This window comes from Anolis sagrei, chromosome 2 (assembly GCF_037176765.1).
Source record: "Anolis sagrei isolate rAnoSag1 chromosome 2, rAnoSag1.mat, whole genome shotgun sequence".
In the NCBI taxonomy this organism is placed as follows: Eukaryota; Metazoa; Chordata; class Lepidosauria; order Squamata; family Dactyloidae; genus Anolis; species Anolis sagrei.
Window position 1 is genome coordinate 222,179,118 of NC_090022.1, and position 17,462 is coordinate 222,196,579.

General features: G+C 42.0%; 1 protein-coding gene across 2 annotated transcripts in view; it reads left to right on the forward strand.

The window, feature by feature from the left end:
• Nucleotides 1–6,793: 6,793 nt before the first annotated feature.
• MAMDC2 (MAM domain containing 2) overlaps nt 6,794–17,462 on the forward strand; it is a 74,816-nt gene continuing 64,147 nt past the window's right edge. The window contains exons 1-2 of one of the 2 annotated variants that reach the window (XM_060762217.2): nt 6,794–7,078; nt 9,359–9,472. In XM_060762217.2, the coding sequence (XP_060618200.2) occupies nt 7,039–7,078; nt 9,359–9,472 (154 nt within the window). In that variant the 5' untranslated portion in view covers nt 6,794–7,038. The remainder of the gene's footprint in view (nt 7,079–9,358; nt 9,473–17,462) is intronic. The other variant, XM_060762216.2, reaches the window with a different exon arrangement.

Consider the following 17,462-nt stretch of genomic DNA (forward strand, 5'->3'; position numbering starts at 1 on the left):
TGAATGTGGATTTGTTTTGTAGCTAGTAGAAGACTGTGAATTTAAGACTGGTCAAAAGGCAAGTCTGATCTAGCTCTACTAGCTCCTACCCACCTTCAGTCTCAACAGCTGAGGATATTTTTGTTTCTGCTTTCTTATAATTAAAATTCTAAGTTTTAAGGCAAATAAATACAAGAAATGTTCAATTTTCCAAAGCTGATTAGGAATATTTTTATCTATAATATTAGTACCATGTAGTAGGTTAAAACTGTTCACTTGTAATTCGGGATGAACCTGTGAGTGTTGCTAATTGGGCATGAAAACCGAAAGCTAGAATTTACATATAAAATATACTACTTAATTATTGCAGACTTCTGTTTGGTGTGTCTAGACATTTGATGACTAAATTGCTTTTTGATTAGGCTTGTTGGAAACATGTTGTCATGTAATAATACGGAAATACGGTTAACAATTCTCTTTCAGGCAGATGGATTTTTGCCTACACAGTGGTTTGTATCATAAATCAGCAAAGGAGCAACATGTAGCACCTGAATTGAGGGGGGGGGGGATGCCCATCCATGCACATATTCATAGGGAGAATCATTCATAGGTGTTTGATAAACAGCCTACTTCTCAAGTTTATACATACATACATACATATATATATATACATACATACATACATACATCCATACATACATAGAGTGATTTCAGTGTCGCTAAATTATTGGTTTGAGGACCCGGAATGCCAAGCCTCCTAGAAGGCTTAATGAGGTTTATTCTCAATGGCCAGGGAGGATGTCAGTGGAGAGAGCCCTCTAAAGAACCGACATACCTCTCAATGGATACATGAAGTATTTTGCCCAGAGTTTGAAACAAAGAACTTATGCTTCCCTGGGTGTCAATTAGTTCAGTTCGGGTCCAGCCTGTCTTCATGATCGCATCTCCTCCTATGAACTAGTGTGGGCTCTAATATCTGTCGGGGATGAGGGAGAGAGCCTTCTCAGTGGTGGCCCCTGGGCTCTGGAACACCCTCCCCAGGCAAGCCCCCACACTATAGCACTTTCAGAAAGAGCTAAAAACTTGGTTCTTTCAAGCCCTGAGTCCCTACAGGAGATGGTGGCAGGGTATAAATCAAGTTTTATTATTTTTTATTATTACAGGTTGTGGCAGGCTAGAATCTGCAGGCTGGTTGGCTGGGGTGCGCAGTCATTGCTGGTCTGCCTCTCATGAAGTGTGTGTGAAGGAAAGACTGTGGGTGGGTTTGAGGTAATGGATACTAATGATGGTTGTTCCCTCAGCCTGGGGGAGGACCTTGCTCATAAAACAGTGGGTAACAATGGGTGTTAGCCCATCTAACTGGGTTCCCAGGAGAGGGACGAAAGAGAAAATTGGGCATCTTCTGTGGCCTCTGGTTTGGCTTCATTGTTAGGTGTGTGGAGGCATTGTTAGCGGGTTATGGTAACTGTGAGGTTATTTTCTGAAGTCCTAAGTGTGGTGGGATAAGATGCCAATGAAATTCACATAAGGTTACTAGCAGGCAACTTTCTGTTGGCTGTATATCTCAATGGAGCCAGAAATAATAATGCATGATTTGGGAATCTGATTTCTTGATAACACATACACACATATCGTCACTCACAAGCATATGGATATATAGCTATTTCTGTCCATCATTTCAGTAAGTTTGGGTGGAGAGATTTAAATCTTCTCTCCTTAGGCACTGACCATTTTGTACTTCCTCTCCATGTTAATCAGCTGAGCAAGATAGATTTTTTTTTTGTTGCTAAGATGACTGTGTACAATTTTCTCTATTTTAACCATTTTCCTGACAACACATCAAACAACTATTTGCTATTTTGCTGATGAGCATCACCGGCAACAGCAACTTGGCTGAGACACAAGGTTTCCTTTAGCCACTTCTGGTCCAAAGGCCAGAGGTGAGTTACTTATACATAACCTAGTGAACATATCATAGATATAGATCATGATTCCATATTCTTTTTATTTAAAAATGTTTCCACCATGTTATGAAGGTCAGTGCTATTCAAAGTGGTAGTTTGCAAATTAGTGCTGGCCTGTGAGCCATTGCTTTCAGATCCATTGTGAGTTTCTAGGAAACTGCAAATTTGATAATAATATAGCACAAATATGGTGCTTGTCCTGGTACATGGGGGTGGGTGGGTTGCCAGTTGCCACATCAGATTGTTTGAGAAGAAACACTGGTGTAGGTCTGTTTCACATTACATTGCTTGCACAGAAATTACTCCAGTTGATGTTTCCATTAGATTTGGTATGATCACAAGGGAGAAAAACTGGCATTTTTATATGAATGCCACTTCTCCCATTTCTCAAACATGAACCGGCCTATAGGATGCCCTTTACACAGGGGGGTGCGTGCTTCTGGCTGACACGGCACACATATGAGTTACTTGCCACAGACAGTGGACAATTTCCTCAGTTGATTTCACCCTATCTTGAATAGAACAGTACTTATTTTGCAATGTTTTTCTATATTCTAGTCACTACAGCAGATGTTTCGGCTTTAAATTATATTACCCCTGGCTTTGGGTCATGCTGACAAATGAAAGTTATAAGCACTATTTTGGAAGAAGGCTATATTACAGTATTTGGTTACTTCAGATGTAATAGCCTTTAAGTTGATTCATGACTCTTGAGGACTGCTGAGGCATTGTTTTCACAGTCATCTGAAAACAGAATTAAACACATCGGTAGAGTATGGTGAAAAGTAATTCCCTGTGGCAAGGATCCTCCTGTAATATCTGCCTACAATTAAAAGTTTATTACCTTCGAGATTTGCCCATTTTATTGCATCCTGTGGGTGCAATCTGCACAATTGTCTTTATGCTTGCCTTCTCAAAGCCAGTGTCTGCCTCTTCCAGGAACATTTTCCGTACGCAAGTCTTTATGCTATTCTTCAGCAATCTGATGCCCTCCAGATGCTTTGGATTATCCTGTCTGTTAGCCTTGATAATTTGCTATGCTATCTGAGATGTAAAAAACTGTCCCAAACATCTGGAGAGCGCACCATATTGGGGAAACCTGCTTTATACTGTGCCACTTGCTGAAAATACTATTTCCTATCTGGTGAGGATGAGGGTGTAAAGTCTAGGTTTCTGTTCCTTGTTAAATGTATTTACATTGGCACACCTAGGCACAAGATTGCTTTCAGATATTATTTATACACACTGCCCTTTAATTAGCTATCTGGGCAGCTTTCAATAAAACAAATACAGCAGATAAATGTGTAATACATAAGCTTTGTGTAACACTCTCTGTGCTGTGCACCAGAGTAAGGAGTTCCTATCAGTAGCAAACTGCTCTAGAATCCTTCCAAAAAACTAACTTTTTTAGAATCTTTCCTAAAGTGTGAATGTGTTTAGTTATAGACATGCCTTGGTCCTAATCTAGCTCCAGTCATGTTCTGTAATAGTAATTTCAGGTTATAGTCAGATCTCATATCCATAAGCCCTGTGGATTCAATCTCCACTATCATCACTAAACAGATCAAACTGCCTCCTTTCAGATTTTTTTATTTATTGTATCAGGAGCAAACCAAGGGGAACAATTGTGATGTATTTAAAAACTCAAAGTTTATAAACTTGTCATTATATTAAATGTCCTCTGACCAGTAGCTGGCCACTTGGAGTGCCTCTGGTGTTGCTATAAGGAGGTCCTCCATTGTGCATGTGACAGGGCTCAGATTGTCTTGTAATAGGTGGTCTGTGGTTTCCTCTTCTCTGCACTCACATGTCATGGACTCAACTTTGTGGCCCCATTTCTTAAGATTGGCTCTGCATCTCGTGGTGCCAGAGTGCAGTCTGTTCAGCACCTTCCAAGTCGCCCAGTCTTCTGTGTGGCCAGGAGGGCATCCCTCATTTGGTATCAGCCATGTGTTGAAGTTCTGGGTTTTGGCCTGCCACTTTTGGACTCTTGCTTGCTAAGGTGTTCCTGCAAATATCTCTGTAGATCTTAGAAAACTATTTCTTTATTTAAGGTCTCCTTTTCAGATGTTATTGCATCACAACTCCCACTGTCATGATGTCTAATGATGAGGAATACAGGAGTTGAAGCCCTGCATCTGGAGTGCCATGTAAAATTATATGGCAGGCTGGATTCAGCCCATGGGCCTTGAGTTTGACATATGTGTAATAAAGCGAATGGATTTGTGCTATTAAGCCACCTTCATACTGCATTAAACCATCAGTGTAGATGTGCCCGAAGACATATATATTTTGCACTGAAGAAAAAGAAGATAAAAAAGGAACAAAATTAGTGCTCTGTGTCTGCACCACCAAATTATTTTAAAAAATAATATAAAACAAAACCTTAAATCAGCTAACCAAATTCTGTTGTATTGCATATTCCTATGGATAGGTCAAAGATACAATTTGATGAGTGCTATTTCTGTATCATTTCTGTGTAAACCACTGAAGTAATCCAGAAATAGCATTTTCAATTGGGAAAAGGTCTCCATCTGTTGTATACTCACTGCTGGGAAAATGCAGGGCACGCAGGGTGGGTCCACTGCCTCTGAACAATTTTGGATGTCGGAAAAGTGTAGCTAATTGTTGACTATCCTTTTTTGTTACTGTGGGTATTTACCCCCTATTTCCTTGCAACGAGGAGGAGAGGTATTTGTGGAACATTGTGCTTTGTGTACCAAAAGAACGTGGTGGGCTTTGGGTGCTATGTGCCTTGACTTTTTGAAGAGGAAACACCATTCATGTTTCTGTGGTCAGGCAACCGAATGTCTTGAAGCTCAAGAGATATACTGACTGAAAGTATCCCAACAACAAAAGTGGGGGTGTGCATGAAATGCTGGTGAAGTGGAATGTCATGAGTGATCAAAACTTAGAAGAAGGGAACTTCTTCATGTATTGCTTGTGCTGAAAAAGTGAAGGCTGAGCAACCAACCACTACAGAGAACCATTTAACCCTTACTTCAATTCCTGTTGGCCAAGTGTATGTTCCAAAATCTTCCCAAAAATGTATATACAGGCAGTCCCCGAGCTACTAATATCCAACTAATAAACGTCTCATAGTTATAGGAAAGTAAGAGAAAACTAGCCCTAGGAAGGGAAAATCACTCCTGAAAGAGTTATCATGGGAAAAAGGTATCTCCACATCAAGCAAAAAGTGGGTGCTAGAAACAATATCATACGAAAGCTGACTGGCATAACCTGGGGATCATAACCAGACACAGTGAAGACATCTGCCCTTGCGCTATGCTACTCTGCTGCTGAGTATGCATGCCCAGTGTGGAACACATCTCACCATGCTAAAACAGTGGATGTGGATCTTAATGAGACATGCCGCATTATCACGAGGTGTCTGCACCCTACACCACTGGAGAAATTACACTGTCTAGCCGGTATCGCACCACCTGACATCCACCGGGAAGGAGCAGCCAATAGTGAAAGGACCAAGGCAGTGACATCTCCAACCCATCCATTGTTTGGGTATCAGCAAGCATGTCAATGACTTAAATCAAGAAATAGTTTTCTAAGATCTACAGAGACACTCGCTGGAACACCCCAGCAAGCGAGAGTCCAAAAGTGGCAGGCTCAAACCCAGAACCTCAATCAATGGCTGATACCAAATGAGAGACTCTCCCCTGGGCACACAGAAAACTGGCGACTTGGAAGACGCTGAACAGACGGCTCTCTGGCACCACAAGATGCAGAGCCAATCTTAAGAAATGGGGCTACAAAGTGGAATCCACGACATGCGAGTGTGGAGAAGAGCAAACCACTGACCACCTGCTGCAATGCACCCTGAGCCCTGCCACATGCACAATGGAGGACCTCCTTGCAGCAACACCAGAAGCACTCCAAGTGGCCAGCTACTGGTCAAAGGACATTTAATCAACTACCAAGCTTGCAAATTCAGTGTTTTGTCTGTCTGTTTGTTTGTTTTTGTTAAAAATGTAATACAAATGTCTGGTTGCTGATGACACGATAAATAAAAATCTGAAGCTTTATCACAAATAATTGTTTCCACAACAAGCCCAATTTTTCAGACTCCAATTACCACAGGGACAGAAAGTGAGGTGAAATCTTCTGAATAGGAGTACAAACAGCAAAGGAAACACCTCAGGGATGTTAACTCTCCCCTATGCTATCCAAAGCTTTATATATATATATATCAGAAGTTGGCCACTTGGAAGTGCCTCTCCTGTTGCTGTGTGTGTGTGTATATATATATATGTGTGTGTGTGTGTGTGTGGCTGGAGTTATACTATTTATTTATTGTGTCAGAAGCAAATTGAGAACACAGTTATAATGTATAAAAACTACAGAGTTAAAAACTTGGCATTATGCTAAATTTCCTTTGATCAGAAGCTGGCCACTTGGGAGTGCCTCTCCTGTCGCTGTGAGAAGGTCCTCTCTTCATGTCACTGAACACTTGCATAGCTTGAGCCTGAACAAAATTGCAACGGTATCCAAAAGTTTCATGCTCAGCCATCACCCCTTGCACTGCCCAACCAATCAGCTTCATGCACCTTATTTTGCAGTTGACACACATGCTCACTTATTCCTTGCATGCCCTTGGTCAATGCTATGGAATATATTGGGAGTTACAATTTGGAGAGACACCAGCACTCTTTGGCAAAGACCTACAATTCACAGGATTTTATTGAGCCCTGTCAGTTAAAGTGGTATCGAACTGCATTAAATCTACAGCGTAGATGCCCCCTTAAAGGAGGCGGGGAGTGGAGGGCTCCTTCTTGGAGGCAGCTTAGCTAAGCCCTCCTCCCTCCCTTCTCTTCCTTTCCTTCCCCTCCCCTCCTTCTCCAGCCTTTGCTCTCTGGCTGGCTGCCCTTTCCAAAGCTCAACCCCCCCCCCCCCCTTTGCCTTTAAACTGTGGTTGCTTCCACTCAGTGCTCCAAGTCTTTCCTTGACAGAGCAGAGTCTCTCTCAGTCTCTCTACCGGCGGCTCCATTCCCCAGAAGCGGAGGAGGCGGCAGAGGGAGAAACACCCTGGGGCTCTTGGCTTCCTTCACGCCGTTGCTTTTGCCCCATTGAGAGCCCTGCAATGATGGTCCTCCTGCATCTTCTCATGCTGCTGCTCCACGGTAAGGCTGCCTTGTCCTGCACCTTGGAAGAAGCCTTCTCGCTTTCCCACCGTTGTTTCCAATGGAAGCTGCTGACACTCATCACACTAGAGGAAAAATTCACTTAAAATCTGGTTTCTGCCTCCTGCAGAATTTTGGGGTTTGTAGTTTAGTGAGGCTGTTAAAGGCCCCTCCCTAGACTACAAACCTCAGAATTCTGCAGGAGGCAAAAACCGGATTTTAAGTGGCTTTTTTTCTCCAGTGTGATGATATAGAGATGGGAGGGGTGGACTAGATGGCCCTTGTGTGGTATCACTTTAAACTGCTATGGCTCAATCCGAAGGGATCCTGGGAGTTGTAGCTTTGCAAGGTCTTCAGCTTTCTCTTCCAAACGGTGCCTCACCAAACTACAATTCCCATAACTCAGTAGCTTGGGGTTTGGACTAGAATAGAAAGTCCATGTGGCTGCTTCCAAATCGAGGGATGCATTGCAAGAATGGATGGAGATGTAGCTTTATAAGATTTTCATAACGCTATATAGGACTGTAGGTCCCATCTGTAGAGTGGAATGGAGTGGAATGAATGTAGTTTGATAGCAGTTTAACTGCCATGGTTCAGCCCTAGGGGATTCTGGGAGTTGTAGCTTTGCAAGGCCTTTAGCTTTCTCTGCTTCACCAAACTACAACTCCCTCAACTATATAACTTGGTGTTGGACCAGACTAGAAGGTCCTTATGGCCGCTCCCAAATTGAAGGATGCATTGCAAGAACTGAAGGAGATGTAGTTTTATAAGATTTATAACCGCTATATAGGATTGTAGGTCCCATTTGTAGAATGGAGTGGAAGGAATGTAGTTTGACACCACTTGAACTGCCAAGGCTCAACCTCAGGGGATCCTGGGAGTTGTAGCTTTGCAAAGTCTTCAGCTTTCTCTGCCAGACGTTGCTGGTGCCTCACCAAACTACAGCTCCTCCAACTCCATAGCTTGGGGTTTGAACTGGAATAGAGGCTCCTTGTGGCTGCTTCCAAATCGAGGGATGCATTCCAAGAGTTGAAGGAGATGTAGTTTTATAAGATTTCATAAACACTATATAGGACTATAATGTTGAAGGCTTTCATGGCCGGAATTGCTAGGTTGTTGTGAGTTTTCCGGGCTGTATGGCCATGTTCCAGAAGCATTCTCTCCTGATGTTTCACCTGCATCTATGGCAGGCATCCTCAGAGCTTGTGATGCAGGCAAAATGTCAGGAGAGAATGCTTCTCGAACATGGACATACAGCCTGGAAAACTCACCACAATCCAGCTATATAGGACTGTAGAGTGGAATGAATGCAGTTTGACTCCTCTTGAACTTCCAGGGCTCAAAGTTATGGAAAGTCCTTGTATTGCCTTCTCTGCTAAAGAATAGTGGTGTTTCGGAAAACTACAAATCTCAGGATTTGCATAACATGGACCCACGGCAATTAAAGTACAGTCAAACTGCATTGATACTACAGTGAAGATGCATCCTGTGGTTCTTGAACTCTGCAACCACCTTGGTTGTATCTACATTGTAGGATGAATAACGCAGGTTGATACTACTTTAATTGCCTCTGCTCAATGCTATGGAAGGCTGGGGTTTGTTGCACACTTGGTATCTTATGAAACTATAACTCCCTAGATTCTGTAACATTGAGTCATGGCAGTGGAAAGGGATGTCTTTCATTCCACAGTGCAGATCAGGTATGGGCAAACCTGGGCCTTTCAGGTGTTTTGGACTTTAACTCCCACAATTTCTAACGGTTGGGTTCTTGTGAGTTTTCTGGGTTGTATGGCCATGTTCCAGAAGCATTTTCTCCTGCTGTTTTGCCCACATTTATGGCAAGCCTCCTCAGAGGTTGTGAGGTCTGTTGGAAACTAGGCAAGTGGGATTTATATATCTGTGGAATGTCCATGGTGGGAGAAGGTACTCTTGTCTGCCTGAGGCAGGTGTGAATGTTGCAATTGGCCACTTTGATTAGCATCGAATGGCATTGCACTCCAAAGCCTGGCTGCTTCCTGCTTGGGGGAATCCTTTGTTGGGAGATATTAGCTTAAGCGGTTGAGGGGGGAAAGGAAGGGGTCTGAGACTGTTAGGAATTGTGGAAGTTGAAGTCCAAAACACTTGGAGGGCTGAAGTTTCCTCATGCCTGGTGTAGATGCTCCTGTAATAAATAAAGTTTTGTTTGCTTTTCCTCAAAAGCGGATGGCTGACACAGCCCAGCTCTCCGTGTTCAGTGCCAAGGATGGAGGAACTGAGCTGCTTATTATTTTTTGCCTCTAGTTTTGCCGTTTGCCGGAGCTGTTGAACTCCCTGCGGGCTCTTGTGCTTTTGAAGGCAGTACTTGTGGCTATGAATCAGACTTCGCATCCCTGCCGTGGATTTTGAATGGAGAAGGTATGGATAACTTTTGTTTAAAATGTTGCATTTTCATATTGAACAGGGTGGTCTTTGTTTTCCGGATCTGTGTTTGTTACTCTTAACAAGCATGCTTTCTTTTAAAACACATGTATACACGCATATGTTTCTATGCCAAGCCTGTGTTAATGTTTTCTCCTCTTCCCTTTTGTTTCCAATGTAAAAAAAGCAAAGTTTTACAACTCGGAAGCTAGTTGCAAGCCAAATTTTGAAGGCGGATTTGAAAAATGCTCCAGTGGTATTCTGTTTGATCTCAACTGTATTTATTTGGAATGAACTCCTGTGAGGACATTTCTGGGTTCTGTTCCCAAGTACATAAATATAGGAGCTACAGGGCAGATTTGTAAACAATGGCAATACAGCAGCACCTCTGGCACACAAGTAGGTACATTCATACTCAAAGGGAAGGGTTATAACTCAGGGCCCTTCCAGACAGGATGGACAAAACTACAATTCCCAGGATTCCATAGCATTGAGACGTGGGAGTTAAAGCAGTCTCAGACTGCATTAATTCAAGCCCAAGTGGATTGAATCACGACAGTTAAGATGGAATAAGAGCACTAAACAGCTGAGCTTGCTGATCGAAAGGTCTGCAGTTCGAATCCAGGGAGCAGGGTCAGCTCCCACTGTTAGCTCCAGCTTCTGCCAACCTAGCAGTTCGAAAACATGCAAATGTAAGTAGATCAATAAGTACTGCTTCGGCAGGAAGGTAATGGTGCACCCTGCAGTCATTCTGGCTGCATGACCTTGGAGGTATCTATGGACAACGCCAGCTCTTTGACTTAGAATTGGAGATGAGCGCCAACCCCCAGAGCCGGATGCGACTAGACTTAATGCCAAGGGGAAATCTTTACCATACTAAGAGCACTATAATTCTGTAATGTGACTGGAGGGAGCCTATCTATCTATCTGTCTGTCTGTCTGTCTGTCTGTCTATCTTTACACACCGGGGCTCTTTGAGACAGCCATAAATCAAATTTTGATCACATGTGAGATGTTCTCCTGAGCTTCTTCAGATGTTTATTTTGGAATGACTGAAGCAAGTCAAAGGGGTTTATAGAACAAAAATAGGTTTGTAATATGTAACTTGGAACCCCTGGTTGCGCAGTGGGTTAAACCGCTGAGATGCTGACATTGCTTCAAAGATCGCAGGTTTGAATCTAGGGAGCAGGGTGAACTCCTGCTGTTAGCCCTAGCTTCTGCCAACCTAGAAGTTTGAAAACATGCAAATGTGAGTACATAAATAAGTACTGCTTCTGCAGGAAGCTAATGGTGCTCCATGCGGTCATGCTGGCCACATAACCTAGGAGGTATCTACGGACAACGCCAGCTCTTCAGCTTAGAAATGGAGATGAGCACCAACCCCCAGAGTTGAATGCGTCTAGACTTAATGTCAAGGGGAAATCTTTACCTTACTAAGATCACTGCAATTCTGTAATGTGAATGAAGGGAGCCAGAAATCTGACTATCTTTACACAGTTGGGGCTCTTACAGTCAGCCATCAATCAAATTTTGATCAGTTTTGAGATGTTCTTCTCAGCCTTTTCAGATGTTTGTTTTTGAATGACTGAAGCGGGTCAAATGGGTTTATAGACTAAAAAGTGGTTTATAATATGTAACTTAAAAACAAACTGGAACATCCTGAAAAACAAAGTGAAAAACTGAAGTCAGATACAAGCAACAGCAAAAGTCCTTTTGGAAAAGAGCCTCACATGAGTATGTTTTTTTTTACTTGCATTTGAAAGTTCCTTAAATTAAAGTTTCTTTAATGTTTAAATTCAAAGAACACATATGGACATTCCAGGCTTGGGGTTTCAGGGCTACCACACAGGAAAACTGTCCTCCAATGATATGTCAGCCTAGCAATAAAACATGGGGATTGAATAAGTGGCTAGTTTCATGTGGAAGACAAAGCTTTAAATATGGACCTTTTATGATATATTTTCTTTCTACTGAGGGGATACTACAGTCTTTTCAAGAAATGAATGCTCTTCAGTGTCCTATCCTACATATTTTTCAAGGGGTAGGACAGTGGAGGGTGGCATCTGCTGTAACAAAACTATGAATATTTGTTGCTTGTTTGATCTTAACATCATACTGAGGAACATTTCAAATAGTGAAACGAACATCCTTAGAAACAAGATTTGCGCAGTACTAATACAGGACACAAGAAGAATCATGGGCTCAAAACAAAACATTTGTGGAATGAGAGATGGTGAAAAAACCTTAAAGAAAAATACAAGGAAAACTAAAATGAAGATATCTAGTATTTAAGTGTTTAGTGGATTTTTTTCTACCATCATTGTCCTTTTTTATTTTTATAATAGAAGATATTTTTATTATTAACACAGGTAGAATAATGTCTATTTCATCAACCTTTTCATAGTACAAACAACGCATCATTTGATGTGTCCTCAAATGCTTTTTGGATATAACCAAAGCTCCAAGTTCAGAAGCAAGAAAATGTGAATCTGAGTGCCATAGCCAAAGGTCAGAGGGAGGGAGAACTCCTGATGTTTTGGTATAAATCTTTATAAGATGGACTGGATCTGATGATTCTCCAATAGGCTGTTTAAGGAGAGTGTCGGTGTTTTTAAGGAAGATGATGATTGTATGTGGATCAGATCAAGAACCCATTGATAGACGACAGGTCACCCATTATGTTTTCAGTCACTGTATTGCAACCTACCTCCTAGTTGCTTCAAATACCGGAAGCTAAAAAACTGGGGTGGGAAGGGGGAAAAGAGGCTTATCATGATTCCACTTGATCACTTTACATGGATGAGCCCCTTCTTGGTTTGTTGTGTAATAAGTTCTGGAGGCCTGATATATCAGGTATATACAAACAACAACGGATATTGACAAGCTGGAAGGTGTCCAGAGGAGGGCAACTGAAATTATCGAACGTCTGGAGACCCAAAGGTCTGGAGACCGTGCCCTATGAGGCTGTCTTAAAGAGCGAGGTATGGTTAGCGTGCAGAAGAGAAGGTTGAGAGGAGACATTATAGTCTTGTATAAATATGTGAAAGGGTGTCATAAGGAAGAGGGAGCAATCTTGTTTTCTGCTGCCCCGGAAACTAGGACTTGGAGCAGTGGGTTCAAATTACAGGAAAGGAGATTCCCCCTGAACATTAAGAAGAACTTCCTAACCATGAAAGCTGTTCAACAGTGGAACTCTCTGCCTCGGAGTGTGGTGGAAGCTCCTTCCTTGGAAGCTTTTAAACAGGCTGGATGGCCATCTGTCAGGGAAACTTTGATTGTGCTTTTCATGCATGGAAGGGAGTTGGACTAGATCAGTGGTTCTCAACCTTCCGAATGCTGCGACCCTTTAATACAGCTCCTCATGTTGTGATGACCCCCAACCATAACCCTAACATTATGAATCGCCATGTAAATAATGATCTGCAGGATGTATTTTCATTCACTGGAGCAAATTTGGCACAAATACCCAATACGCCCAAATCTGAATACTCGTGGGGTTGGTGGAGAAATTGATTCTATCATTTGGGAGTTGTTGTTGCTGGGATTTATAGTTAACATGTAAACAAAGAGCATTCTGAACCCCACCAACAACGGAATTGAACCAAAGTTGGCACAGAGAACTCCCATAATCAACAGAAAATACTGGTAGGGTTTGATGGGCATTGACCTTGAGTTTGGGAGTTGTAGTTCGCCTACATCCAGAGAGCACTGTGGGCTCAAACAATGATGGATCTGGACCACAGATACTCAATATGCCCAAATGTGAACACTGATGGGGTTTGGGGAAAATAGACTGACATTTGGGAGTTGTAGATACTGGGATTTATAGTTCACCTACAATCAAGGAGCATTCTGAACCCCACCAATGATAGAATTGGGCCAAACTTCCCACACAGAATCCCCATGACTAACAGAAAATACTGTGTTTTATGATGGTCTTTGGCGACCCCTCTGACACCCCTTCGCGACCCCCTCAGGGGTTCCGACCCCCAGGTTGAGAAACACTGGACTAGATGGTCCATGTGGTCTCTCCCAACTCTATGATCCTATTATTCTGACGATGTATTGAGAAATTTAGTAACAGTGCTAGAAGTCTAAAAGAGCCTTTCCAACTTCTGTGATCTCTATACCAACTTTACAACAACCTTGATATTATAGCATGAGAAGTGACATAGTATATGTATTGACTTTGGATATTTTGTAATTAGACTGTGGTTTAAATTTGGCCTTGGACAAGGATTATGTGATGTTCAGCAAGCCATTGCTCTGTCATCTAAATACATGGGAAAGGATATGAACACTGAAGGATGAGTCTTGCCGGTAAGGGCTCACAAATTCTGAATTAGTTTGGGAGCCAACTCCAAATGAAAAATCTGTTGTCTTTTCTATTTTGGGGCTGATGCTGTACGGCTGTCTGAAATGGGATGCAGAGCTTTCTTGTTGCCATTGAGCTACAGTGCAGCAGCCAAAGAAATCCCTGCTACATTTTCCTTCCTTGCATTCAGAAAAGCATAAAGACCAGGTTTGGGACTTTTTTTTGGCCCTGCATGACTAAAACACTAGGTTGGCTTCAGCAGTGGAACCATTTCCAGCCGTCTTCTCAGACTTGGAAAGGGGCTGGGAATGGATTTAGCATGTCATTGCTTGGACAATCCATGTACAATTTTGAATCTCAAAGACTTGGACAAACACTGAAACGTTTCCCATATGCCAAAAGACAGTAACACACTCTCAGTGGCAAGAGAAAAAATATGGAAACATGTCATTGCTGGGTCAATCCATGTACCATTTTGAATCTCCAAGACTTGGACAAACACAAACGTTTCCCATATGCCAAAAAACAATAACACACTCTCAGTGGAAAGAGCAAAAATATGGAAGCCAAATCCTGATATAAAATGAGAACCATTTTGTTGTATGTTCGTTCAGTCACTTCCGACTATTCGTGACCTCATGGACCAGCCTACGCCAGAGCTCCCTGTCGGCCGTCACCACCCCCAGCTCCTTCAAGGTCAATCCAGTCACTTCAAGAATGCCATCCATCCATCTTGCCCTTGGTCGGCCCCTCTTCCTTTTCCTTCCATTGTCTTCTCTAAGCTTTCCTGTCTTCTCATGATGTGGCCAAAGTACTTCATCTTTGCCTCTAATATCCTTCCCTCCAATGGGCAGCCGGGCTTTATTTCCTGAAGTATGGACTGGTTGGATCTTCTTGTGGTCCAAGGCACTCACAGAATTTTCCTCCAGCACCACACTTCGAAACCGTCTATCTTCCTTCACTCAGCCTTCCTTATGGTCCAGCTCTCACATCCATAGGCTATAGTTGTGTAATTAACAATTACATTGGGTGTTTTGTGGTTTCTGGGCCGTATTCTAGCAGCATCTGTGACTGGCATCTACAGAAGATCTGAAAATGCTCTAGCCACAGGTGCAGGCAAAACATCAGGAGAAAATACTGCTAGAACACTGTCATACAGCCCGGAAACCACACAGCACCCCAGTGATTCTGGGCATGAAAGCCTTTGACAGTACATTGAACCATAACATAAATGCTCATTGTTGTTAGATGGAAGATGGAAGGCTGTCCCATCCCCCAAAGAACACCCAGTGCACAGATTACAGTTCATTAGACAACAGGATGAACAAAATTACCCCATGTCAAATGTGCTTATAATTGGAGTACTTGCCAGGAAACATAAAATTGAAATATGTGTTGGATGGCGAGGTGGGACATACATTCATTTTAGCAACTTCTTTGGCTACAGTGCTTGATTTATCATTATAATCCCTTTTGAAGACAGACTTTATCTTTCCTGAAGACATACTGCTTGACTAGAAGCCATGTATCCAAGTGACATCAATTAATCATAGAGTGACTGGAAGACACTGGGGTAGCCTTTGTTTACTGGGTAAATCAGCAGGACATAACAGAAAGAAAATAAAGCCATAGATTTCTGCTCCTTTTTTGCTGCTGAATTTTGTTTTATCTGAAAACCAATTGCATTTGATACAACTAAGTTTCTGTCATTACATTTTTTTAAACCTGCAGATGCTTATTAAAGGACATTTGATTTATTTTAGTTAATAGGTAGGAGTTGGACCTATTTATATTTCCATTCCAGTTTTCCAGCACTTTGTAACTGCAGTAAATTATTTCAGGGGTATATTTATCCTTCAAAAACCTTTTATTGTAGAGAGCTGTTATTTTGGTTTAGATTTCAAAGATGTAAAACCAAGTTGATATGGATGTTGACCAACTGTTGAAAATACAATAAAGATACAGGCGGCTCTTGATTTAGTTGCATTCCTGGAATTGTGATGTACATTGAGAATATTGTGAAGAGAGTAGTCAATTCAGTAGGGAGCCATTGGAAACAATGTGAAACAAGAGTAGAGACCAATTTTATAGAGGTTTGAAGCCTAAAGAGCATTAAAGAGCGGGGTGAGCTCCCACTGTTAGGCCCAGCTTCTGCCAACCTTGCAATTCGAAAACATGTAAATGAGAAAAGATCAATAGGTACCACCTTGGCAGGAATGTAACGGCGCTCCAAGTAGTCATACTGGCCACATGAGCTTGGAGGTGTTTACAGACAACGCTGGCTCTTCAGCTTAGAAATGAAGATGAGCACTAACCCTCAGAGTTGGACACAACTAGACTGATGCCCTGTATTACCTACACAGAGAAAATACTTCTATTTGTAACTAGATTGATAAGCAAAGTATCTGTATGTTGAATACATTAAGTTTGTTACTTTTAAGGAAGTCTGCTTATTCTTGTCTCGAGAGCATGATTTAAAGGCAAATATATTTTAAGAGAGAGTAGATGTTTTTGGGCAACTAAAAGAATACAGACAACGCTGGCTCTTCAGCTTAGAAATGAAGATGAGCACTAACCCTCAGAGTTGGACACAACTAGACTTAATGTCAGGGGAAACCTATACCTTTACTTGACCTTAAAACATAAAATAGCATAGTATATCTTCTTCAAGGCCCCCTTGGTGGTGCAGCGGGTTAAACCGCTGAGCTTCTGAACTTGCTGACCGAAAGGTTGGCAGTTTGAATCTGGGGAGCGGAGTGATCTCCTGCTCTGAAACTCTATTATATATGTTTTGTGCATTGGCATGTCTTCGTCCCTAACAGTTCAAAGACATACCTAGGTACATCTGTTTGACAGCTGAGAAACCTAGTTGCCTTGCATGAATGCTGGTGAATGCCATTTTCCGAATAGGTTATGACTCTAACAGGTCATGGTTTTTGCCAAGATGTTATGGAATCATTCTTCAAATGATTGAAGAGGGTCATCCCTTTCCAAATATCATAAAATTTCCAAGAGGTTCTGAAGGTTTCCATTTTCCAAAGAACTACTTAGTCTGGCACCGTGCCAAATAGCAGGCATATATAAATATATATAAATGTCAAATGTCCTTTTCTTATAGTGCTATTTTCTTTGAAAATTGTCTCTGTGTTTTATTCCCTTTCTGACACATACTTTTTCTATTTGTGTACAAAGGGGCTGGATCTTAGTCCTAAATCAGTGGCTGACAGTCAAATCTAAATTTTAGCGGTCACTTATTTATTGTGTACAGCCAGTACCCAAGTTGCAAACATCTGACTTACAAACATTAATTAAGAAGTGGGGTGAGACAACAGGAAGTGAGAGAAATCTACCCCTCGGAAAGGAAATAATGGGGGGAAAGGTTTCTCTACTGAAGCTTTATTGCCAATCTTTGTTTCTACGAGCCAAATTTTTCAAAATCCAATTATCACGTGGACAGAAAGTGAGTTTGAATCTTCTGAACAGGAGCCCAGATAGCAAAACAAACACTAGCCTTTCCACATGCTAACCAAAATTTATATATACCTTAAAGTAAAGGTAAAGGTTTCACCTGACATTAAGTCTAGTTGTGTCTGACTCTGGGGAGTGGTGCTCATCTCCATTTCTAAGCCAAAGAACCGACATTGTCTGTAGACCCCTCCAAGGTCATGTGGC